The sequence below is a fragment of the Mixophyes fleayi genome, chromosome 2 (assembly GCF_038048845.1).
Source record: "Mixophyes fleayi isolate aMixFle1 chromosome 2, aMixFle1.hap1, whole genome shotgun sequence".
NCBI classification, from domain to species: Eukaryota; Metazoa; Chordata; class Amphibia; order Anura; family Limnodynastidae; genus Mixophyes; species Mixophyes fleayi.
This window is the reverse complement of record NC_134403.1, coordinates 244,213,525-244,241,199: the sequence shown is the minus strand read 5'-3', so window position 1 is coordinate 244,241,199 and position 27,675 is coordinate 244,213,525. Positions and strand designations below refer to the sequence as shown.

Genomic DNA, 27,675 nt, shown 5'->3' with positions numbered 1-27,675 from the left:
CACAAATAATTAATCATCACGGATATAAAGTAATGATGCTGTGGCACTTACAGGAAAAATGAAAGCTTCAACTGTATTTTTTTAATAACCAGGGAGCCACTGAATTACTATAATAATGGTGGTACCCTATCGTAGATTGGGCAGTTGAAGCTGCTAACTGTGGGACTTCACTGTGTGGTAGCACCCCCCTCCCCCCCTAAAAAGCTGCCCTGAATTTGGTAATTTCCTAATTGCAGACTATAAGGATGCATCGCTCATTTAATTATTAAGAAATTCACCGATTTGACTGCAGAGTGCGTACATTTGTACAGTTGTACACACCCACTCCCCGATCCTGATTTGGGAAATGACTCCAAACTATCTGCATAATCCTTTGCAGGATTTCAGGACCAGGTGGTAAATAATTTCCCTCAAAAGCCTGAACACTATCAATTTAGAACCATGCCCTTGAGTTAAACTTACATTTTTCTTCTAAAATACTGCTTCTTCTGAGTCGTATTTATGTCTTATATAAGTCATGCATGTACTCATATTTGCTGTATTGATTAGAAGCATGTATAAAATAACTTATTTTGATTGATGTTGTTTGTCTATATGCATATCTTGAAATAAATATATCTAATTAATACTTCTGTTCTTCAAGATAGTAATTGCCATAACAGAGAATAAGGCTGGGTACACACTACAGAATTTTCCACCAACTTTTTATGCCGTTTGATTTTACATCTGATCGATCGTCTGATCGCTCGGTCCATGGGCTGCATACACACTAGCCTGAGCAAATGAGAGTATTTCTGGTGTTGGACATAGATTACAGATATATAAGTTTAATGGTAAACATTTTTTTTTTCCTTGTTTCGTATTTTAAGAAATTAAAGGGAATATAAACTCAAGCGACAACAAGAAATAAATTAAAAACCTTAAGAAAAATTTTGTTGAAATGTGTATGCTGTTTGGAACTGTTCTGCCACAAACCACTAGCACCTTTAAAGTGTAATACTATTTTTTTCACTTGTCATATTCTGCAATAAAAATGTTTGTACTTTTTCCTGCAATAAAACTGTTGCATGAACACTGTGTGGTTTATTCTGGGTATTTTACAAATATTAGTTTATAAAGTTTAATATGACTTTATAAGTTTAATAGTTTATAAAGGTATAAGTTTATAAAGGGTAAATATGAATATGTTCCCAATATAGATGCAAAGGGTAATAACACACATGCTTTACACAAGTGTAATGGTCTGCAACCAGACAGGTGCAATAAACATGTATACAAAACACAAGTCAATGATGTGCAGATACCGCACCACGTGGGACTGGTACAGGCATCACAAATTTACATGCACATGCCCCTCAGGTTAAGGAAGTATCGGAGGATTGTTGTGGACTGGTCGGAAATTTATACACACTACACAACGGAAATACAATGGAACGAAAATATTGAACGGTACGACCAACCAAATGAGGCGACAATCGTCCATTTGCGCAGACTATTTAGACCATCGTGTCACTACACACACTGACCCGACTTTCGAACGAGTGGTCGAATGTCGGCTGGTTGAGCCGATTATTGGACAAAAACCCTGTAGTGTGTACACAGCTTAAGGGAAAACAGTCCTGTAGTTATTGCACTCAGGGCCGCCATCACAAATTGTGGGGCCTAGTACAATGAAGCAGGCAGGCCCCCCCCGCCGATGACCCCCTCCCCATGAACCAGGGCCATCTTTGCGACTGGGCATGATGGGCAGGTGCCTGGGGGCCCAGGAGGAATGGTGGCCCAAGGCAATGAAAAAAAAATCCTGTAGAAAAAAAACCTAAAAAAAACCTTACCTTTTGTGGTCACGATCCAGCTCCCTCCCTGGTCCTCTCTTCCATGAAAGGGGTCAGACTTAGGCGATTGACAGGTAAGTTAAGGGGGGCCCTAATACATATATATATATATATATATATATATATATATATATATATATATATATTATATATAATATATATTTTATGTAAAAAAAAAGTGATTATATGTGTGTGTATATATATATATATATATATACACATGTATGGGCACTGTTTACACACACACACTATATATATATAGTGTGTGTGTGTGTGTGTGTAAACAGTAATTATATATATATATATATATATATATATATATATATATATATATTAGTATTAGGGGAGAGGGAGGGAAAAAAAACACTTCAGACCTTAAATCCCGCAGTGGAACGCATATGCTTTCCACCAACAGGAAGTTCGGCATTTGGAACTTCCTGTTGGTGGATGCGTTTCACTGCGGAAGTTAAGGCTGGCGTCTTCGCTGCTGTCTTCGGTCTGGCTGTCACAGTGACAGCCAGGCTGAAGATAGCGGGCCCCCTGGTAAGAGTGTGCAGCCGGGCCCCCTGGTGAGCCCGGTACAAGGGTACCCCCTGTACCCCCCTGATGGCGGCCCTGATTGCACTTAATGGGGATTTACTGTTTCCCAGAATCCCCCCTCTGGGCTTAAATCCCACTCCTCCTGAATACAATCTAGCTGCAGCGTTCTCTTTGCGCCACTACTACTTTAATCAATTTGATGCCCAAGGATAAAGAGCACATGGGTCAGCATTCTAGAATGCCAATTGTAATGATGCTCTGAAAGGAGATATGTATATTCACATTTCATCTCTGAGCATGGTGGGAGGAGAACGATGTGGAACAGCAGCAAGTGAAGTCCAGCCCAGATCAGGAATAGATCATGATCAAGAGATAAGTTGGGGTCGGTGCATTTAAGACTTACAGGGTAAGTGGCCTGAAATCCTTTAGTGGAGACAATGAGAAAGGCAATGAGAATGGCAATTAGACAGGAAAGGGAGCAAAGAGAATGGCAATGAGGCATTGGAGGGGGCAATGAGGATGGCAATGACAGATCATATGTATACCTCACAAAATATGGGAAGCCAGCTCGGTACAGAAGGTGTGACCACGTCATGATGGGGACGTGCCCATGACTAGCATTTTCAAACGATACCCATTCACTGCTGCTCTACGAACAGAGAATACTTCCCAAGTTTCCCACCGTTCGGATCGGGATGGCCGGACATAATCCTCAAACCGGGACTGTCCTGCCTAAAGATAGTTGGGAGATATGGATATGACAGTCTTTGTCAATGGGATATGAGTCTGGTTGTAATATGGATGAAGGCAGTGGTGGAACTACCATTGGTGTGGCAGGTCCAGTGCACTGGGGCCCATGCAGATAATGTGACCCGCTGCATGGCAGATGCAGAGGGTCCGGGGCACGGTGCCCTACTCCCCGTCTTCCTACACCAGGGCCCAAAGCTTGCTAGTTCTGCCTCTGGATGAAGGTGTTGATGATAGTGTACGGGGAAAGAATGTAATTAGAAGGCAAAGACCATTTAAAGTATGTCACCTGTCATGCTGTCCTACGCTGCAGGGCAGCGCTGTGAGCTACACACAATAAACAGTGGTGTTGCAGTGGTGAGCATTAAAAAAAGAAATGTAGAGGTTTGGATGCAAAATTGGTTATGTATTTTCCATGGGATGGTCATATTCCCTCCACATTTAAGAATTTGTAAATTCCCCTCTAAAAAACCTTTGCCTATTGCATACCTCCCAACCGTCCTGTTTCCAGCCGGGACAGTCCCATTTTTCAGTTTTCGTCCACTGTCCCACCCGACTTACAGTTTGTCCTAATATTGGAGAGAGGTTTCTCTTCAGTGAAGTTGTTGCTAAGCAACGTCCCTGTGACGTCACCAGGCCATGTAGCTACAGCAGTCACATGGTACACTGTGCAGACATGCTGCTGGGACTCGTACTGCTGTGTAACTGGAATCTAAATTGGTGAAGAAAAAATAAGAAGGTATGTGTGTAATGCATGTTTGCAGACGGACTATGTGTGTGAAATATGTGGGCAGAGCGGGCATGTGTGTAAAATTTGTGGACAGAGGGGACATGTGTGTAAAGTATGTGGGCAGAGGGGGGCATGTGTATGTAATGCATGTGGGCAGAGAGCAAATATGTGCATACCTACCAACTCCCCACCCCCTGCTATATCCCCCTTTACCCCATCTAAATATATTCTCTACTCCTAATGTATCCCTTTCTACATACCACTGTAAATGCCTCCCGACTGTCCGATTTTGGCGGGACAAACTGATTTACAGACCACAAAAGGGGTGGGGTGTGATGATTAAGTGTTATTGTTGCTTTCCCTTAATATTCAGGTATGACAATGTATATTGTATGTAACCTTGTAATGTAATCTCAACGTGTGCTTTGCTAAATAACATGAGTCTGAACCTATGCAAGTGTCAATAATCTTTTGAAATTAGCCAGACCCAGGGACAAATAAGCATCTCTGAAGAGTATTTTTGTATGCAGAAGATGTGGACCTGACCAGGCAAGCAGAACGAGCAGAGGTAAGAACTCAGACCCTGTTTACATTCCAGATCTCAGGACATCCCTTACTCACTTCAAAAAAAGCCCTGTGACATTCTGGAAATCAATCTGTTCTGCTTGACAGCTAACCTCCAGAGGTGGGGGTGAGAGCTATGTGGAAAAAGGTTTAAAATCTTCAAGACAATAATTTGTGCAGTTCTAAAGAGACCTACATTATCTAGGGTAAAAGTGTGCCATCCTTCTCCTACTCCTCACCTGCCATATCTTAATTAGTAAGTTAGTGATTCTGGTTTTATTTGCTATTTTATTTCTGAAACTTATTTGTGCAACTTATCTTGTATGTCTTGTTATTAACTGTTTTGTAATCAAGCCTTGGAAACATTTTTCAGATTAAATACATTTAATCTAACGTATTCTCCGTGATTCTTTGTGAACGTACAAAGCCAAGAAAGGCTCATGCTACATGTGTATGTGATTTAAGTGTGAAACATTAATAAGTGGTTTTGGTGAACGCAAGGTCACCATAGTAAATCCTTTGAAGTGGCAGAAAAAGGTGTATTCATTGGTAAGTGACTAAGGTAACTCGACCAGCTGTTCAGATTGCTGTATCTGAGACAGGCTGTGCGTTCGTGACATGGGGTTTAGCAGGAATGTGTCATGTGTGGGCAGAGTTTGGGTCCCATTCAAAGCATGTTTACTAATCTTGATTATAATTTGGGTGGGGCTTATTTTGTCCTTTTGGGATTCTAAATGTTGAGAGATATGCTATTGTACATCAGAATATTTTTATATTGGTATTTATGTGTACACTACATTGCCTACTATCTAAAGATACCACAGTCACACCTTCTTATAGGACAGAACTAATAGAATTATGTTTTACTAAAATGCACCTGCTATGTATAAATTACATAGATTAGTTTTCCTGTAAATCTTTTTAACTTTCGTATTTTATACAGTGTTTATAAGTTACCAGAAATGTATATTCCAATACCAGCTACATAAACAATGCTGAGTCAGACACTGCCTGTGCATTATATTATAATTAAATATGTGCGAGTGTGTGTGTGTGTGACTGAGCAGTTCGGAACCGGAAGTGAGTGTATCTTTGTTGCCGGAAGTGGTCTCGGTATCTCTTTATTTACAACACAGTAAGATGGCAATGCAACCGGGAGCCGGAGGTGCCGGCAGGGGCAGGCGAGTATATAATTTATTTAAAATAAAAATAAGTATATATGTTATTTGTTTCGCTTGTATTTCTACGAAAGCAGCTGCTTCCTGGGATTAACATGACAGAGCAAAATAGCCGGGTCAGGTGTTACACAAATTAACATATCTCAGAGATAACTTCCATGTTATACTGTCCTGTATGCGTGTGCCCATTACTCCTCAAGAATTTAGCCGATTTCGAGAAGCTGCTGTGCATTTCACTTGGCTGTATTCATTCAGTTAGAAAGTGACAATGCATATGTGAGATGTATGACTTCCCGCATAGTTGCGATTTATGCCTAATATCCAGAATCTTACGATTTTTCTTGTATTGGTTTGGTTAAATGTATAGTACACTCCCTTTTTAATTATGTTGGAAATACAGTTCTTTGTATAATGCATGTTGCTGATGTTGGGAGTATTTTAAATGTTTATTTTGTGTTGCCCAACTATCTTCTGATTTTATATTTATAGTATATTAGCCTGTGATCATGTGTATCTTGAGAGCACTGCACATTGTGTATGTCAGTTTACCTGTCCAGTAGCAGAGTACTAGAAGAAGTGCTGTTCTTAGTTTCACACATTTGCTCTCCTTTGTTGGAATGTTGTTTTCATCTTTATGTTAAGCCTACTTTGTATTTCAACATGGTTTAATATATCCTAAATTAACTATAAAGTAAAACATCATTTGAGTATTTCACAATATTTTTTAGCATGCACAAATGAGTAGGAAAGTAAAGGCAAAAAAACAATGATGTATGAAATCATTGTAGGCAAACTACATAGCTGTAAGTAGCTGCTCTGTGGACACCTGATTCTTTTGGCATTATGATACATTTACCATGCTAAAATTGGGTACACAGTTGTAGGAATTGTAAAGGCTTTGATTCTGCTGGTATTCACAGGTATGCCTACAAATAAAAACCCGTTGTGTAAATGAGAGGGAATTAACTGATGGTCCTAAAACTGGTTTAGATTATAAGGTTCTAAAGTGTAAAATTATGTATGAAAGAAAGGTAACTGTTTAAGGACTCATACACATATATTTGTATGGGGGTTTTAAGTGTTATATTTCATCCAAAGAGTAACAAAAGTAGCTTTTTAAAATTAATATATATTTATATAAGTGTCAGAAATGGTACAAATTAATTCTGTTAATCAAGTTAGCAATTTGATGCCAAGTCCTCTAATTTTATATGTATGGCTATCTAATTCTTGATTAACCATTTGGTAATTCACTTGTGGCATTTGCTGATGGAACATGTGATTCGTTGATGCTGTTTACACTGTTTTCCTAACCATAGTTTAAAAATATTTTAAAATAATACTAGGGACACTTTGATTCTGAACATGTCCAATGAAAAAGGTCATTCATAGTATTATACAGGTAGACTTTGGAGTTTACTAATCTTGATTATAATGTAATTTCATTACATTTTATTTAAACCCCTTCAATAAGTATTCATTTATAAAGTTTAAAGACAATAATAGAGACAATTGTGTATGATATAAATAAAAGAAAAGATGCACTGTGCAGTTGGTCCTTATTGTCAGATGTGAAAAGTAAAGATATTTTCACGGACAAATCATTAAATCCTTGGACTGATTCTGCCACCTAAAGAAAATGTTGTCATTTAGATAATACTTGTTTTGCATCATGTCTAGGGCACTAATGGATGTTTAAAAAACAAAAACAAAAGATTATATGCACCTTCTGTTCAATATTTAAAAAAGTGATCTGTGTGCAAATGCAGGGAATTCTGCTCAAGAGTCATAATGATTCTTTACTGTAGCCGCATAATGGCTACTCAACTTTGCAAGGCAATGTCCAGGATTGAGAATAGTGCAGGTTGACTATAGACTCCACTTTTTTACTCCCACAACATACTAGTAGGTTAATTGTCTGCTATTCTTCAGCTGGGTACACACTGAAGAATTGTTCAGACCGACCTGCTATCTCAAACGATTATACCTACGACTGAAGGTCCGATCAGTGTGACGATTCATGCATACACACTGACATGATTTACCTTCAGCTCTGTGCTCTCCATCTGGTCCTTTGTCTGGAGAATGACAGCACAATATTCATTCATTCACTATTGTCACACTGATTAAAACCGCCTTGTTATAGCTATCTACATGTCCTAACGAATTTCGTTAGCTTCTGTGACTCTGAAACGAAATATTCTGTCTCAGAACGAACAAATGAATTATTCCTTCTACAGCACTCTACATTTATTCACTCTGACATTTAGTGCTAATATCGGCTGAAAAGAGCCTGACTCTGTAAACTCTATGGAGATCGTCAGCATGAGTGCATACACACTGCATGATCGTTGGGTGATTGATCTGAAAAAATTGAATGGTACGACCAACCAAATGAGGCGATAATCGTCCATTTGGGCAGACTTTCGACCATCGTGTCACTACACACACTGACCCGACTTTCGAACGAGCGGTTGTATGACGGCTGGTTGAGCTGATTATTGGAGAAAAACCCTGTAGTGTGTACCCAGCTTATGTTAAAAGATTTAGATTGTAATCTCCAGTGGGGCAGGGACTGATGTGAATGAGTTCTCTGTACAGCGCTGCGTAAATAGTGGCTGTATATAAATAAATAGATGATGGAAATGTGTTTTTTTTTTTTCCCCCTTTATTTCCCTCCATGTTTTCCTTTGAGCAGAGAAAGTATACCATTTTTGTATGCTTCCATAGGATGCACTAGGCATTATGAAAAACAAGTACTATCAAAAACATGACATGTTTTCTTTAAAGATGTTGGTTTTACACACACACACACACACACACACACTGCTAAGTGATTTCATGTGCATTAGTTGTTGCTATTTTTCTAAAATGTTTGTTGATTGCAATGACATAACCACAAAGGTGTACTTCTTTGGCAATTGCTATATTGTCATAAATAAATAGTTATTAGAGGTGCTCCTTTGCACCCTGGTTGTGAATGTGTTGTGTTAATGGAGGACTGGTATTTTTGGCTGCATGTGTTTTCCTTACTTTTAAAGTACTACAGTATGTATAATTGATTGACTTGCTTCTCTGTTATCTGTCAAGTTGGATTCTTGTTATTGTAATACTTCTATATTTTTGGTTTCTAGAAAATTTTAATGATAGAAAATACTCATTTCAGTAGCTGTGTACCAAACTGTCCAAGCAAACTTTATTACATAAGCATACTTGACAACATTTTCCATCTCACTATTGTTAACACACCAAAGAATGTTTTGTCCCTCTACCATTTCTGTGTGACAAATGATACTGTTGCAACCTTCTCATTTACAAGGTTTATATAAATAAATGAAATGTAAGTGTTACCTATCAGGGGAACCAGTTGATAAGCCTGCCAGACAATGCATTTACTTTGTATGTCGTCTGAAACAAAAAAGAGCTCTAAAACGCTCTTAAATTTATTTGTGTATGTATGGGGAGATATATTATACATATAATTTTATATTATGAGCAAGAGCGTATGTAGGGTGCTGCACCCTCAAATTACAAAACCATGAGAAAAAAAAACTAACAAGTGAACTGTGAAATCTGGCTTACTTTGTATGTAGCTGTTCTTGTTGACTTGCCTATATTTAAAGCTAATATTATTGTTTTGTTTTTTATCAGGTTTGCGTTTCCTTTACCAACCAGTATTGGATCATCTCAAGGTGTGTACATGATTTGTGATTTAACTAGTTCAGTCATAAAAGGTTATATAAAGGGCTACTGACAATGTCTGACATACAGAAATGAAAAAAAAAAAATATGAAAAAAAGTTGCCTTCACTAGCCTTATCCTGTGAATTAGACCTTTCTGTCGGGCAGTGAAAACACTTTCCACAAGTCATCAACATTTATTTATATAGCGCCAGCAGATTCCGTAGCACTTTACAATTCGGAACAAACACTAATAATGCAATACTTGATAATGCATACAGAGAGGTAAGTGGGCCCTGCTCGCAAGCTTATTATCTATGGGATATTGGTTTAATACACAAGGGTAAGTGCTATATCTGTGTATTTGTCCAGCTAGAATGCAAAGGTTACGCAGTATTTAGTGGGCTGTATGCTCAGTCGCACAACTATGTTGTTCAAAAGGTTGTTGTCTTGTGTTAGCTGCGTAGAGGGTGGTAATAGGGTAACCTAGGGAGATTAAGAGGGTAGTAGAGAAATACTAGATGAGTCTTGTGGTGCGAGGGAGTGAATTCCATAAAGTGGGTGCAGCCCGAAAAAAGTGCTGTAACCAAGAATGAGAGGAAGTGAAGAGAGTGGAAGAGAGACGCAGATCATGTGCAGAATGGAGGTGTCCAGTTGGGAGATATTTTGAGAGAAGTGAGGAGATGTATGTTGGTACAATTTTGTTGATGGCCTTGTATGTTAGTAGAAGAATTTTATAATGGGTTCATTGAAAAACCGGCAACCAATGTAGAAACTAACATTTCCAAGGAAAATCAATCCAGCCGCTGCGTGCAAAAGGAGGATTTTTATACTTACGATAAATCCATTTCTCTGATTCCATCTTGGGGACACTGCTTACCATGGGGTTGTGGAGGAGAGCTTGGGGAGTTGGCACTTAGCTAGTTAACTTTGTTAAATGTATGCTGACTGACCACTCCCCTCTACCAACCCCTGTAGCCTCAGTTTAATTATAAAGTCCCAAGGAAAATAGGCCAATCAACCAAGAAAATACAGCAGAATAGCAGAAGGGAGGGATCGCAGTGTCCCCCGGATGGAATCAGAGAAACGGATGTATCATAAGTATAAAAATCCTCTTTTCTCTATCATCCTATATGGGGGACCCTGCTTACAATGGGGAAGTTCTAAAGTATCCCCCCTAATGGTGGGACCGCTCTGAAAAGACGGCACGTAGAGCACTACGGTCAAAATTGGCGCTCGAAGACGCAAAGACATTAAATTGGTAGAATTTGGTAAAAGTATGCACAGAGGACCAAGTGGCTGCTTTGCCAAGTTGGCCCACTGAGGCCCCATTTTTAGCTGCCCAAGACGCTCCCACCGACAAGGTGGAATGGGCAGTAAGTCTTCCAGGCACAGGCCGGTTAACTCTGCCTAATGGTTGTAATAGTCCATCTTGCTATGGATTGCTTTGAGGCTGGCCAACCTCTTTTATGAAAATCAAAAAGGACAAATAAGGAACCAATGTGACAAATTTGAGAGTTCCTCCCAACATAAATTTGAAGCGCCCTGACCACATTTAATCTCTCCATCAACTCCGAAACACTGGAACCACAATCTCTTGGTTCATGTAAAAAGCCGAAACCACCTTCGGTACAAACGATGGAATGTCCGTAGAACCGCTCTGTCCTCGTGAAAAAACAAATATGGTTCTCGACAAGAAACCGCTCCTAACTGACACTCTGTGGGCCGATGCAACCGCCAAAAGAAATACTACTTTCCACATCAGAAAACTTAAATCCGCTGAATGTAAAGGCTCAAAAGGAGGACCCTTAAGCATATCAAGCACCAGGTTAAGATCCCATGGTGCCGTAGGCGGAGTATAAGGAGGCTGGTTATATAAGACACCTTGCAGAAAACTCTTAATATCTGGCATATCCGCCAATCGGGGATGAAAGAAAACCGAAAGAGCTGACACCTGCACTTTTAAGGAACCCATTGGAAGACCTGCATCCAGGCCATCCTGAAGGAATGCCAGAAAATGGGAAAGACGAAACGACAAAGTATGACAGAGCCGCTTCTCACACCATTTAATATAAGTACGCCAGGCAAGGTGGTAAATATGAGCCGAAACTGGTTTACGAGCTCACAGCAGTATGTTCACGACTTTAGGCAAGAAACCTCTAGATCTCCAAAGGCTGGCTTCAACAACCATGCCGTTAAAGTCAGCCGAGGCAAGTCCTGATATTGGAAAGGGCCTTGGAGAAGGTTGTCTTGCAGTGGTAGACGCAATTCTTGACCTACCGCCATCGAGATTATATCTGTGTACCACACTCGACGCGGCCAGACAGGGGCCACTAGTATTATTGGTAGTCCCCCTTGTCTCACATGTCTGAGAACTCTGTGAATCATGGGTATTGGGGGAAACGGATATCCCAACCGGAAGTCCTATGGCATTGTCATGACGTCGATGGCTACTGCTAGGAGGTCTCTTGCCCTTGCGCAGAATCTTGGTACCTTCCTGTTTTTAAAGAAGAAGCGCCATATTTTCTTTATATTTCAGTCGCCTTCCTGTTGTGCCTGGATGCCATGAGGTCTAGGTCCGGAAGACACCATTTCCGAGTTAGAGACTGGAAGATCTCTGGATGGAGTGACCACTCCCCCGGCATAATTGCATGATGGCTTAGATAATCCACTTCCCAGTTCTGGATACCTGGGATGGACACTGCTGAGACTGTGGTAACATTCTATTCTGCCCAGGCGAGGATCTGTGCTGTCACTGTCATTGCTCCTGCACTCCTGGTTTCCCCTTGTCTGTTGACATAAGCCACTGCCGTGGCATTGTCTGATTGAATCCTGACCGGAAAACCTTGTAGTAAGGTCTGGGCACCCCGAAAAGCTAACAGCATGGCCTTCAATTCCTGAATGTTGATGAACAGGGAGGACTCCTGAATTGACCACAGGCTCTGAAGCCGAACATAAAGTACAACAGCCCCCCCATCCTTTTAAGCTGGCGTCTGTGGTCACTATGATCCAGGACCACAGAGCAAAGGATCTGCCCACTGCCAGATGATCCTGAACCAGCCACCACTGAAGAGACATCCTTGCTTTGGAAGACAAACAGATTTTCTGACGTTCCAACTGCAAGTGGGAGCCTGACCATTTTGTCAAGAGATCCCATTGAAAACGGCGGTTGTGTACACGACCGAAGGGAATCGTCTTGAAGGTTGCCACCATCTTTCCTAAGAGACGCATGCATAAATGAATTGTTGGACTGGGAGTGGCGAAGACCTGCAAAACTACTTTTCGTAACGACTTGGCCTTCCCCTCCGGCAGGAACACCTTTTATTCCTTGGTGTCCATGATGATCCTCAGGAAGGTCATACGCTGGCAGGGGATCGACTGAGATTTAGCTTTATTAACCATCCGTGGTTTTCGAGAAACCTGATGTTTAAAGTCAGGTGTTGTTACAACAACACCCCTGATGCAGCTTTGATGAGGAGATTGTCCAGATGCGGAACTATTTTTACTCCTCTGGAACGAAGACAAGCCTCCGTCGCAGACATTATCTTTGTGAAAACTCTCGGCGAAGTGGAAATGCCGAAGGGGAGAGCTTGAAATTGATAGTGGGTTACCCCAATTGTAAATCTTAGAAGAGATTGATGCCCTTTCCAAATAGGGACATGAAGGTAAGCGTCCTTCATATCTATTGACGCTAAAAATTCATTTTCCTCTAGACCTTAACCATAAAGTCCTTCTTGTCGACACCGCAGAAGCCTGTATAGAAGAGGAAATAGAGGCTGCATTTTGGGCCGCCTCATATAAATACCCAGAAGCTTCCTTTAAATGCTTGGACCAGATCGTCAATACTCTGATTTCTAGAGGATTCCTCCAGGTCTGTGATCTGAGCAGAGTCCGAATCAAAAATGGATTCACCCTCCTCTTCAGAATACCCCTCCGAATCAGAGGGGGATAAATAAGGATTTGTAGACCGAAGCCTCTTATTTCTTGAAAGTCCAGGTTTTGAAGATTCAAGCAACCTTTTTAACCTATCCAGGCCTCTGACCAATGATAAGGACCAAGCTGGTTCTCCAGAGGTAGAGCCTGGATTTGTGACCAGGGATGATGGACCCGCCACCGCTGTTTCCGATGATTAAGCGGTAACAGGCATTCCCCCACTTACTGGAAGGGCTGTTTGCTGTTAATCCAGTGGTTTCTGAACAAAGGCCACTATTAAATTTGTGGACTTGGTAAGAAGCTGAACCAGGGAAGTAACCGACTGCATCAAGGAAGTTGCCCATGCCGATTCCTCTGGTATCGAAATTACAATAGACGGGGCCTTTGTAGTGAGTGACCTCGCTACACAATCAGTACAAAGTGCCCCTGGGTCCTTTTTGTCCAGAGGGCAATCTAACCTTACATGTTGAACAATATTTTGTGAGAGGTGTTTTTCTCTTCTCTGTTTATATTTGCATTGTGTGTGATTTTTCTCTTGTCAAATATGTCAGTCACACAAGATATAGTCTGATTTAAATACAAGTATAGCAACTAGTCTATAACACTAAAAGTTGTAACTTGTAATAAAAATTGGTTAAAGATGGCTAAGTAGAATACTCAAAGACTTTATTACTACTTGCACCTTATAAATTGCCGCCTATCTAATATGAATAGAAAGGTAAACAATAAAAAGAATAATGGTACTTAGCCTTCCAGCTAAGAGGAGTCAGTCAGCAGTGTCCCTTCATTCTGAGGAAGTCTGTTCCCGGGCTTCCTTTGGCGTGCAGATCGGGCTTTGAATAAACCGCCTATCACTCTGTTAAGAAAGGCACTGTTTTGCTCTGTTAGTGCTAACCTGCTCTCTTTCCAACAGAGCAGTGCCGCTGCAGCCACAGAGGAGTGTGTTCTCTATAAATATAACCTACTCCATCGATCCACCTAAAACTATGTCTAAAAAGAAAAACAAAATATAAAAGTAAAACATTACTAGCACCTAAAGATAAGCCAAACTCCTTGGGCACTTAGTTTTGAATTGAGGCTTCATAGGTTGGTAAAGGGGAGAGGTCAGTCAGCATACATGTAACAAAGTTAGCTAGCTAAGTGCCAACTTCCCAAGCTCCCCTCCACAGCCCCGTGGTAAGCATTGTACCCCAGATAGGATGATGGAGAAATATCGATTGTAGGGCTCAAGTCTGATTTTTGGGGAGACCAGTAAGCAGGGAATTACAATAGTCGATGCGGGAGATGAGTGCATGAATTTAGTTTTGGCAGTATCTTGTGTGAGATATGTACGTATTCTGGAAATGTTTTTTAGATGTATGCAGCATGATGTAAATATAGAGTTGATGTGAGGAACAAAGGATAGTTGCGAGTCAAGGATTACACCTAGCCAGCAAGCTTGTGGGGTGTAATTTATGGTCATGCTGTCAATAGAAATAGAACTGCCAGGCAGAATGCTTCTATTGTTGGGTGAGAATATTATTCTGTTTTGGAAAGATTGAGTTTGAGTTGGCAAGAGGACATCCAAGATGAAATGGCAGAAAGACAGTCGGTAACGTGAGACAACACAGACTGTGAGAGATCAGGAGAGGATAGATAAACTTGTGTATCATCCGCATAGAGATGATACTGAAATCCAAAGGAGCTTATTAGTTTTCCAATAGAAGTGCTGTAGATGGAGAATAGCGGAGGACCTTGGACTGAGCCTTTTGGTACTCCAACTGATAAATGAAGCGGAGTGGAGGTTGTTTCAGAGAAATTAACACTGAAAGAGTGATTAGATAGGATGAGAACCAGGATAGGCCATTGTCTCGAAGACCTAGGGATTGTAGCGTCTGTATGAGGAGCGTGGGGTGAACTGTGTCAAAAGCAGCAGAGAGATCCATAAGGATTAGTAGAGTAATCACCTTTAGTTTTAGCTGTGATCAAATCATTGACAACCTTGGTCAGCACAGTCTCTGTGGAGCGTTGAGAGCGAAAGCCAGATTAAAAAGGATCTAATAGGTTGTTTGCAGAAGGGAAACGTGTGAGGCTAGTGTAGGCAATTCTCTCGAAGTTTGGAGAAGCATGAGAGATGGGCCGGTAATTTGAGAGAGAGTTTGGGTCAGAATTTTGTTTTTTTCAGAAAAGGCGTAATCGCTGCATGATTGAATAGTGATGAAACTATACCAGCAGAGAGACAGATTTTAGTTGGAGGTGGAATGAGCATAGGAGACAGGGACTTGCCAATTTGTGAGGGTATGGGATCAAGAGAACAGGGGGTAGAGTAGGAAGATAAGAGAGTAGAAATTTCCTCTTCATTTGTGGGATCAAATGAAGAGATGGTGTCAGAGGATGCTGGGAAGAAATTGAGCTGGTTGGTAGTGTAGGGAGAGGATACCATTTCAAATCGGATCTTATCAATCTTGTCCTTGAAATAGGAAGCAAGATCCTGGGCAGTAATGGTAGTCGGATGGCTTGGAGTGGGAGGATTGAGAAGATTTAAATATGTTAAAAAGTAATTTGAGGTTAGAAGCCTGAGCATAGATGAGAGATTGGAAGTATGCTTGTTTAGCAGTGTGGTAGATGGCAGTATATGCGCTGAAATCATTAGAAGTACAATCTTTACAACGGTGACGCTTTTGTAAATTTTGCGTTACTTTAGTGTGCCGTGGCTGACGACATCTACGCATAGTATGAAGAGTCGCTGGAGCCACTTGATCAGGGCAGTTGCTAGGGTATGGTGAAGATGAGGGCCCCTACTTGCCATCTTCTGTCAAAAAAATAAATAAAAAAATAGAACTAATTTTTCAGCTGCTTTAAATTCCTTTTAAGGCTTATAACTTTCACCACCTATATTCTGATACCTGTATTTATTAAAGGTCATTGTGATATGCACCTTACCTTATCAGACCTCTATATCCAAACAAACTTATACCAATCAGCATTTTGTTGTCCAAGGTCTGGAGGGTAATTTGTGCTATGGACTGCCCAGTGGAGGGTTAAACTATAATGTGCTGTGGCTCCTCCAAAAAGTCTTTGCGTCTCAAGATATTTTTATAGAAGTTTAAATTGTACTCCTTGTTGCCAATAGTGGATCTCTTTTCTAAGCACACTAAATATGCATCATAAATCAATTTGGTTTTGCATCGGTGTAGCTGAATGGTCTGCCTAGTGCTCCTCAAAATGCATGCCTACTTTCCACTCTATGGAGAGTAAGTCTTGAGACAAACTAGAATTGTTTAGTTGTGTGTGTGTGTGTGTGTGTGTGTGTGTAGAAGTAGATAAATCTGAAGGGAGGCAAAACAGGATATACAATAAACAAGGACATACAAGGTAGACAAAATAAATGCAGTTCTGAAAACAAAGCGTATGGAGGACCCTACTCATTATCTTCAATTCTAAGTGGAAGAGGGCACAGCTGAAACGAGGTAGAAAGTGTAGATCGGATTTTGGGACAGTTGCAAGGGTGTAATAGTGTGGATAATATCAGGGATAAGGTAAACTGTACAAAAAAAAAGGTAAAAAGTGATGGGTTTTCAGAGAGAGTCTGAATGCTGTGGGAAAGCCTCATTGGAGGAGAACTCTTGTATGCCAGTGTGAGAGGTGGTTACCAAAAACAAGGCAGGTCAGAAGTAGATCTAAGAAGGCAGGAGGGAGAATATTTAGATACAAGATTTGATATGTAAGAAGGGCTGTTTGTGTTGCGAGCTTTGTAGTTAAGGGGGTGTAAATTGGATTCTGGAGGATGCAGGTAGCCAGAGTAGGTATTTGCAAAGGGGTGCAGTAGATGTGGCGGGCTGAAAGAGGAAGATCAGGATGGATTGAAGTGGGGTGTCTGGAATGCCCGATAGCAAGAGGTTGCAGTAGTCAAAATGGTAGCATGTTTGGTAAGAAAAGGACGAATGCTGTCAATGGTTTTTAAGGTGGAGTCGTCGAAACTGAGTGAGTGTCTGGATGCGAAGAATAAAGCAGAGGGCGAAGTCAAGGGTGGCGCAAAGGCAGCGGGCTTGGGAGACTAAGGAAATTGTGGTGTTATTGACAGTGAGGGAGATTTGAGGGGAGGTGGTGACTCTGGGAGGAGGGGCGATACATTTTCTTTTGGACATGTTTAGCTTTATGTAGCATTGGGACATCCATGTCAAAATAGCAGAAAGGCACTAGGTTACATGAGATAGTATAGAAGAGGATAGGTCAGGGAAAGAGACATTTATTTGGGTATCATTGGCATCAAAGTGTTACTAGAGACCGAATGAGCAAATAAGTTCCAGAAGAGAAGAGGTATATAGTGAAAAAAGTAAAGGGCCAAGTGGCAGATTCTCCGCTTAATATCTATTTTATTAAATCACTTCTGTCACACCACTGCTTGATGATGTGTAGCCACTGTAATTAGTTTGTAACAGTTAGGCATGTAAGGTTTTGTGGAACGTTAGCCTTGTTTCTATAGGTTTGAAGAACAAGAACAGCGTGGCAATGGATTTTATTCCCTATAAACATTGTTCCTTGCTTTCTGTTAGGATTGGGACAGCACAACATGTGGGTCGGGTTTAAACTTAATGAGTTGTAAAGACCTACAGAAGACTAATTTTCATGTTTCTTTGAATTGTTTATATTAATCAGTGGGAATACCCCTAGCTGCTAATCTTTAAGCCACGTAATGTTTTCATCAGAGCATTTCCACTTAAGCAGGAAAAAAAAAGTGCAGAGACGGCAAAACTGATAAAGAAATTATTTTGTACTGTAAAGTAGTAGTCAACCTTCTGAAGACTCGCATGCTTTTAATTAAACACAATCGATCCATATGTACTATTTTGCATAAGACACTTTCTAGTGGAACAGGTCTCCGCCTGCCTACCAGCACTATAACGTTTAATAGAAGTTGGCTCTGTTCACAAATCTAAATCTACAGTTATGGAAGAGTAGCAACATGTTCAGACATACATTTTCTTTTTTGCTCCTAATTAGTGCTGCCTGCTAAATTATAATAACACATATATATTCCTTACTAGAACAAGGTTCAATTATCCCATCAACTAACGTAGCATGATTAGAGAATGAATGTTTACATGCTATCACCAATAAATAGTTTTTGGCGCTTAATATACCTGTCTTTTTGCTCAACAAGATTTGAGCATCTTCCAGATATTTAAACTATAATATAGTTTTAGTATATTGTGTGTCTTATTTCATAGTGTTCTAATTTTTAGACATGTTTATTATTGTTACAGGAATGATACCAATGCAACAACAATCAGCTCAGTTTCCCATGGTACCTGTAATGCAGCAAAATGTACAAAACATGATGGCTGTTGGATACAATCCTCAGATTCCCCAAGCAGCCATGGCCATGCAGGTAACTTTTTTTTTTTTAATTAAAAAATTGACAAATTTTTAAATCCATCACTTGTGTGTTAAATAAAGGAAAAGCTATTCAGACATATGTAATGGGTAATAAACTCTGCATGGGTCTGTCTGCATGGGTTGATGAAGAAAGTAATGGTCCTGCCAAACCATTCTTATTTGTTTTTCCAACATAAGTTGCATGCTGGGTGTAGATATTGCAGTGGATGTGATATGTTGGATTCCATAGTACATGGCAGTGTTTCCCATAACTAGTCCTCGGGTACCCCTAACAGTGCCTGTCTTCCATATCTCTGCTGAAACATGGGTGTATTCATTACTGACTGACACATTTTTGATAGATTCACATATGGTCCTAATTATTTCGCTTGTGGCCCCAAAAGCCTGCACTGTTGGGGGGGGGGTCCCTGAGGACTGGGTTTGGAAAACCCTGGTATATGATAATGCCCCACTTAGCAGATTAGTACATAGAGTGAGAATTCTAGGTCTAGCGGAAAAGGTACATGGGTAGATATCTGGCTTTGATATCTACCCATGGGATGGAAGGCAGAGGGTTGTTATAAGGGGCATGCCTAGATATTTACAGGCAACCTCTTAAAAGGTTCCCCCAAAACCTCCACAGAGGGAGCTGCTCTAGAGTGGCTATACATGTGTCCTCTCCCCCCAAGCTTGTGTTATACTCTGTTTCATTAACAGCCCGTTAGCTTGTATTATGCTCATAGCAACCCCCCCTTGCTTGACTTTCACTATTTGCTGTTTGTCTCTGGCCCTTCTAAGTCTGTGTGCCCAAACTGACAGGAGCTTTAGACCCATCTTATGTAAAGTAAGTTACAATTACTATATTATTAGTGCCAAATTTACAATCTGTGGAACTATCTGTATTCAGCTTGTACCCCCAATAACATCACTCTCTAGGCCTCCGTATGGGCACACTCGCTGCACTGTGGGTAATATAGTGTGCAGTGTGAGTGTTTTAAGATATATATTTATTCACAACTGTGTTTGAAAAAGTGTGATCACAGTGCTTTTATATCTGTATGGGCAGCACGGTGGCTTAGTGGTTAGCACTTCTGCCTTACAGCACTGAGGTCATGAGTCAATTCCTGACAATGGCCTTATCTGTGAGGAGCTTGTATGTTCTCCCTATGTTTGTGTGGGTTTCCTCCGGGTGCTCCGGGTTCCTCCCACACTCCAAATAAAAACATACTTGTAGGTTAATTGGCTGGTAACAAAATTGACCCTAGTCTGTCTGTGTTTTGTCTGTCTCTGCCTCTGTGTGTGTGTGTGTGTGTGTGTGTGTGTGTGTGTGTGTGTGTGTGTGTTAGGGAATTTAGACTGTAAGCCCCAATGGGGCAGGGACTGATGTGAATGAGTTCTCTGTACAGCGCTGCGGAATTAGTAGCGCTTTATAAATAAAATGATGATGTAGAATGATTTCATGCATTTGTTACAGACTGTGAGGAAAGCCAGTTTCACAAGGGGAATAAAAGACAAATAACCACAGCTTTCTCAGGGAGATTGTTGTGGAGGAACATATTCAGACATTGCATATTATTAGTGGCGCGTTGCAGAGATAATGGACTGTACTTTTCATGTTTTTACTAATGACCTTGTAGTTAAGTTGCAGTGATGGCCTCTGGAGATGCCTTCTTTAAGAGTAAGATACTGCAGTAGGCAATCGCTCACTAGGTTTTGATGCTTCCCTCTCCCTTCCTATAGTCTGCAGCCTTGCTTTTTGCATGGCTAGTGGTAAACTGGGGACGAGGGGAAGTTTGTACCAAGTTCCTTCATCCTGAAGAGTGTTCACCTACATGCTTTAGCGGGAAGTGAATATCCTATTTTTTTTTTTTTTCTCCATCAATATTTATTTGTATAGCGCCAGCAGATTCAGTAGCGCTTTACAATTGGGAACAAACGGTAATAAAACAATACTGGGTAATACATACGTAGAGGTAAGAAGGCCCTCCATGTTTACATGTGTGCAAGTATATTGCCTGGTCAAGGCGGAATAACCTATATTTATATATCTCTAAATCAGTAAATATTTTATAGCCATATGACTTCAGTTGAGAACTCCAAATAAGATAACAAAGTATATAATAAGCAAAAATATGTTCCTTTTCATTGTTTATTGAATGTTTACCCAACATTAACTTTTTTTTTTTTTTTTGGAAATGTTTGTGAACCTATAGGGTATTAACCATCAGTTGGACTGGGACTTCAGTTTAATGCTGACCTTTGCTATCATTATGGCATTTTCTCCGTATTCCAAACTCATACATTTAGGTTAATTGGTTTCTCACGAAATCAGCCCTGTGTATGTATCAATATGTGGTTTTTACAAGTCTGATAATCAGCGACTTTGCAGGGCAGATTTAGTAAGAACTGCATAGTTGTTATAGCAGCAATTATGCTCCCTTCAATGCCTACTGCCTGCCAAAGGATCCATTTGCAAGATAGGAAGACAAAGAATGTATGTGGGGGAGGAAGCAGCATTGCTGCTCGGATAATTCGGTGGCTGCTACCTCTACTAATCTGCTGCCTTGATAAGGATACATGTGGAGGGAACCTAACTTATTTGTTCTCCTGTGCACCGATCCCATTGAAGTTAACAGGTAGTGTGGCATTCTAACTCCAATTTGCCATTTGGATCTGTGCTTGAGAGACTTGAAGTGATGGCACAGAGCAAATGGGGGGTGTGGGAGGGAGAGAGTAACGGGAAAAATCAGGGTATGGGGATAAACACAAAATAAGTCTGTGTGTATGTATGGCTTTGTTTGTTAATGTGTATGTAATATGTGCATTGTGTAACTAGTGTATTTGGCTTGAAAGTATTGTTGCAATAATATTACAAAAATAGAAGAAAAATAAATGCTATATCTCTCAAAATTTCTTTCTGCACAGTTTACTTGGGGGTCATTCCATGTCAGTTCAACCAGGGTTGTCCACCACCTATCTCAGATTTCTACGAAATTTTTTTAGTTGAGGATGTCAAAACAACTATTACTGCCAAATATCTCGACTGTCTGACAATTAGTTGATTTAAATATTGTTTTTTCAATTTATTAAATAATTTACTAATCGTGGCTTCTTTATCCAGTTTATTTGAAGTACCGCGGGTGTTTATTAAGGAATCACCACAAAATTTGGACCCCTAAGGTAACTCTTCCTCCCGAATCCAAACCAAATTACTTTATCTGCCTCATGTTTTGCATTACGGCAAAAATGCATGGTTTTTCGAATAGAATTAAAAACGCTAGGTTCAATTAACATTAGGGATCCCATTTTTTGGGATCCCATTTTTTGGGGGGTGTTTTAAAAAAAAAAAAAACAGCCGGGTACTTTGTTTCATAGTGGAGAAAAAAAAAAATAATGAAGTTGATGTTCGATTACTGTTGTACTGCATACATAATTTACACGTTGTTAAAAACCATACCAAAAAAGTGCGCTAAACTGAGGCAATGGGATAAAATTCCCATACAGGAAATGAAACAAACAGAAACTGATGGGAAGGGGATTCCCTTTAGGGAGACGAAAACTGAAACTTTCCAGAGAAAGAGAGAGACTCTTTCTGTGTTTTCCTATCATGGCAGCTGCTCATTTGGTAGTCTTTTAAATACGGACTGCCATATTACTATCTACTCAAAAACCATTGGATTACATAGCTGGGACCACTTTACAGATGAAGAAAAATAACTTTTGATTCTGAGAACTGAAGTTTCAAATGCACTAATCAATGATTCTGAAAGCTCAGTCTGCCACCATCATGAAAAGCTTCTGCTGCTAAAATATGAAAAATTTCAGAAAACATGCTGTAATCCTTTCTTGTCTCTGAAAAAAGGAGATCGAAAAATCTTAAGTTATGTCACTGAAGTGGACCAAAGAACATGGTGACTGTCAGCTTGTCGTATATTTTAGGAAAGATGATTGTGACACTTCAAACTGTGTGAGCCTGTGCGTTATTAGAGATACCCATGACCATGTAGCTATAATACATAATATATAACTTAGCGAAACTATTGGAGTATGTTTACTACTTTAGTGATGGTGCTAGTGCACAATACAAGAACTGCAAACACTTTTTTAGCGTATGCTTCCATAAGGATGACTTCAACATTCAAGCAGAATTACATTTTTTGCCACATCTCATGGTAAGAGCCCATGTGATGGCATTGGTGGGACAGTTAAACGTCTAGCCACATGCACTAGTCCACAAGCAATGGAAACCATCACATCTTGACACCTTTTGAAAATGTACATGGCATGAAGTTTCTTTTACGTGTCACAAAACGAAATACAAGACTGCAAAACCAAGCTGCATAGCCGTCTAGAAACGGCAAACACTGTGGCAGGAACACGTTTTCATCACAGATTTCGGCCTATTCGTAATAATGAACTACACATATATCGATTTGTCATCAAACGACATAAAGACAGGAGGAACCAAAGTTAGTGTCTCTATGACCACAGTCACAAAAAATGTGGACAAAAGTGATCTGCAACCAGGAACATACATGGCAGCAGTGTATGATAACATCTGGTACATTGGATATATCATTCAATGTAATGAGGAGGAACATATTGTGCTGGTACACTTCATGAAACAAAACTAATCAACAAATGTGCTGTCCTGGCCTTCAAGAGATAAGTGTTTTGTTCCTTTTATTCATGTCCTCTGTGTAACGGAAGTGCCTACTATCCAAGGAGGTACTGGAAGGCAGTATACACTTTCTGCTGACACTTTAAGGAAAATTACAGACTGTTAAAACAAGTTCCAAACAAGGGAAAAATAATGAGATTGTTGACTCCACTACAGTTAAGGACTAAAGTTATGTTAAAGGTTTTAAATTTCATGGTTTCTTGTGTTAATTATGTATGCAGTACAACAGTAATCGAACATCAACTTCATTATTTATTTTTTTCTCCACTATGAAACCAAGTATACGGCTGATTTTTATTTTTTTATTTTTTTGTTGTTGTAGTAATGTATACCTTTTTTAAACAGCCCCCCAAAAATGGGATCCCTAATGTCAATTGAACCTAGTGTTTTTAATTCTATTCGAAAAATATGCATTTTTGTCGTAATGCAAAACATGAGGCAGATAAGGTAATTTGGTTTGGATTTTTGTATTCGGGAGAAGGAGTTACGTTAGGGGTCCAAATTTTGTGGTGATTCCTTAATAAACACCCGCGGTACTTCAAATAAACTGGATAAAGAAGCCAAGATTAGTAAATTATTTAATAAATTGAAAAATCAATATTTAATCAACTAATTGTCAGACAGTCGAGATATTTGGCAGTAATAGTTGTTTTGACCTTCTCTCAACTAAAAAAAATGTCAAAAAAAATCTAAGATGGGTGGTGGACATTTCATGTTTTTTTTGGGTGATCTGATGTGGAATGACCCTTAGTTACACATAGATTTGTACATGCAGTTTATATTTATGAGCATAAAAATACTTATTAACTTATTAGGGCAGAATAGATTATGGAGCAAGGAGTAGAAGAGACAGACATCATTTAACAATGCTATAATTAATTTGAAAATGCTTATGTGTGATGGCTTTCATAAAGCCCCATAACATGTACATGCAATAGTTTCATATTGGTAATGATAGCACCGTTCTCTGTATTATCTGTTTGGTTATCCTCAACCCACATGATTTTAAATAGTCTTGCATAACTATCTATAATATAAAAGCCTAGTGGCGTGTGTTAGTCTGTGTGTGTGTGTGTGTGTGTGTGTGTGTGTGTGTAAAAAAAACAAAACAAGCTGCAGCGCCACTTGCTGGGCGGAGTTATACACTGACCTACTAAATTTTTTAGTGTGGGTGGAAAAAAACCCTCAAAGGGCTGAAATTTGGTATACTAAGATGTTTTTAAATTGTTAATTTAATTTGTTAATTGTTAAGTGTTTATAAAGATTTAAAAAAAAAAATATATATATATTTCTTGAAGGAGAAGTGACAGTTGGGAGTGGTTGGTGGTTGCCGGGGTGACAGTTGGGAGTGGTTGGTGGTTGCCGGGGGTGACAGAGTGAGAGGAGTGTGATACTCAGGACCGCTGAGAGAGATCCCTGTGTCTGGATAGACATCTGGATAGATGTGGCGATGAAGATGAAGGATGAGGTGATGGAGAAGAATGATGAGGTGGTGACATGTGGACAAAACCACGTTAAAAAAGGGCGCTTGCATCGGGAAGTAACGCTCTTCCCCTGAGGAGGCCTGGGCTAGCCCCAAATGCATGACAAGAACCTTTTTAACACCTTAAGTAGCTTGATTTGACTAGAATGCATGAGTATCATGCACGGGTTAACTTGTTAACCTATAATAAAACAAAAATGTGTCATTCATAAATGTGTTCAATTGTTAAGTAAATGTTCTAATGCCTTGTAAGCAAAGGAGAAAAAAAAAAGATTGCTCCTGCTTGTTTATTTTATAAACACACAAATATGATCAACTATGTTGCAAAATTACTTTTTTTTTTTTTTTTTTTTCAGGGGAGCTTCCTCTGTGTAGCATATTAATACAAAGCGGCTTTGTTTTGGCACGGATTTAGAGTTTCTTTAGGGCATGTGTTCCCTCCCAATTATAAATCTGTCCACACATTATAAATTCAAACTTGTGATCGTATAGGAGTCTGTTTATTGCTAACTTCTAGATGAGACACCAATTGTTTGCCCTGGTCCTTCTCTTCAAAACTCCTTACAACTACAGGAACATTATGGGAAAGTTGGGAATAATTTCAAAACATGTTTATGTATATTGTCTAAATTTTGCTTCAGCTTACAGAAAAATACTTATCCGAAAAGACCCACGTCTTGAGCATAATTGATCATAGATTTCAAACCTGTAGTAATCACTGGATAGTGTTAGGCACATTATATGAATCAATTATAAAACAATTTTTTGTTTTGTTTTGAAACATATGTAGCCACCTACAAGTATATTGTGGTCTATTTTTGAAATGGCTTATTCAGCATTATATGTTTTTATTTTATTTCCTGGTCATTCTTATTTAGCACAGCTATCTGAAAGATGTACTACTTTTATCCAGAATGTAAAACTTTTTAATCTTTTGCAGGGTGGATTATCTATGGGCCCTATGCAAACTACAGCAATGACGTTTATGGGACACGCTGGTTACTTAGGAATGGGTCCACAGGCTCCTCAGTATACCCCTGACATGCAGAAGCAATTAGTTGAAGGACAACAGTAAGTGAAGGCTCTCTGGAAGTGTGATATTTTTCATTTGATTTATCTTCTTTTTTTACTCTTGTTTTTATTTATCAGAAACTTACAATTGTGTAATATTTACAAAGTGATTAGCATAACATACATTCTTTTGATTTGGCTAGGTAAAAATATGACTGTGAGGAATTACAAAAAAAAGTAATTTCCTTTGCCTGCAATAATTAAACATTGGGTCTGGAAAGCAGAGGTTTGTGATGTGTCCAAATGAATAAGGATGATATTTGGGCCAGGGAAAGTGTTTTTTGAGTACACAGACATAAATATCCATCTCACACCTGTATTTTAAGGTGTGCTAGCTACATTGCAATAGAAATGCACTGTATTACTATGTGTGGGCTTTGCCTTAATCATGTAATACTGGCTAGCAGTGTTAGGTTTTGAAGGTGAGCATTCATAATTTTGATTGCATTTTGATGATATTAAGTGTGTAGATTTCATTGTGAGTACTTGAAGAAAATGATATTTTGATTATGAGCTTACAAATTTTGTACCGGATGGGTAACTATTGTATTTATATAGTACATCTTTATTGCTGTGCAGCTAGCCACAGTTTATAATACAAGTGTAGCTTGGAACCCAGATCTGCTTTGGACTTTCAGTTTAGTAATTTCCTGCCCTGAAGAACATTCAGTCTACTTGATCATGCAATTTCGAAGTACTCACAGGGGATTATTCAGTGCCACAGGACTTGGCACTGGTAAGGTCACCGAATTGCCATCTCCACAGCGGAGCAGCCCTGAAAGTAACTGCACTAACTCGGGAAACCAGTGAACCCACAATGGGACCGATATTTAAAACAATTGCTACATCAGAACCAGGTCACTGAATGTACAGCAGGAGTTAAAATGGACAAGATATGCAGAAATTTAAAGAGAGGGTCAGGGAGATGGAACAGAGTTTCTTCTACTTATAAAGGTAGACTAATTAACTTGTTTACCCAGATGCTTTAATTTAACCAAAAGTTGACAGTGGATGAATAATTTGCAGTTTGTGGGTCTACCAGAGAAAATGGAAGTTTACATTCATGAGGAGTTTTTAGAGACGTAAACAAACTAATATTTATAAGTTACAAACATCCATCATTGGTTTTAAAGGAGGACACACAGGGAAAACTAAGAAGTAAATGAGTATGGCACCTGGGATCAATAGAGGATGGAGATTAGTCTTGTACAGTGAGAACTTCTTGTAGAGCCACCTGTTGTGTAAGATTTCAACAGCTTACTGAGGGTGCAACAATTGCCGCTCAGTGAATAATTGCATTTTCCCGATTTAGGGATTCTGAATTTGATTATATATATATATATATATATAAAGTGGAAGGGGAGTTGACACTTCTTGTGAGTGCCACAGAATCCCTATATAATTGTCTGTTTTCCAATTTTTAGTTGGATAATGTGTTGCATGGGGCTTTTGGTACGTGACTTATTTTGTGAGTGAATTTTTCTGACCACATATTTTTGAGTGGCAAAAAGGAACATTTGGTCTGTAGTTATTGGATGTTATTGATGGGTGTTGAGAATAGTTGGTTTCAGAATTAGAATAAATAATTGCCTTCTGACTGTAACCATTATCCATTTAAAAGTAAGGAATATATTTGTCAGACAAGAAATGTTTGGTTCACATATTATTCAGGACACAGACATTCCATACAAACTGAGAAAACGTGAAATAATAAAGGAACACTTTATGGAATATATTAATGTTATTAAAACATAATTTCCAAGGACAGTAAAGCAGACCCAGTTATACAAGAGAATTCTGTTCCCACACTTTAAACACTTTATTCTGTAGAAGCTGAGTGACTATCAAGGCAACCAGCACATGCCTGCTTCTTCGTGA

General features: G+C 39.5%; 1 protein-coding gene across 1 annotated transcript in view; it reads left to right on the top strand.

Annotated features, from left to right (window-relative positions):
• The first annotated feature begins 9,154 nt into the window (after positions 1-9,154).
• The window catches only part of SYNRG (synergin gamma), a 95,330-nt gene continuing 76,809 nt past the window's right edge, over positions 9,155-27,675 (top strand). Inside the window, exons 1-3 of the mRNA XM_075195722.1 lie at positions 9,155-9,283; positions 18,451-18,575; positions 25,667-25,797. Of these exons, the coding sequence (XP_075051823.1) occupies positions 18,453-18,575; positions 25,667-25,797 (254 nt within the window). The 5' untranslated portion in view covers positions 9,155-9,283; positions 18,451-18,452. The remainder of the gene's footprint in view (positions 9,284-18,450; positions 18,576-25,666; positions 25,798-27,675) is intronic.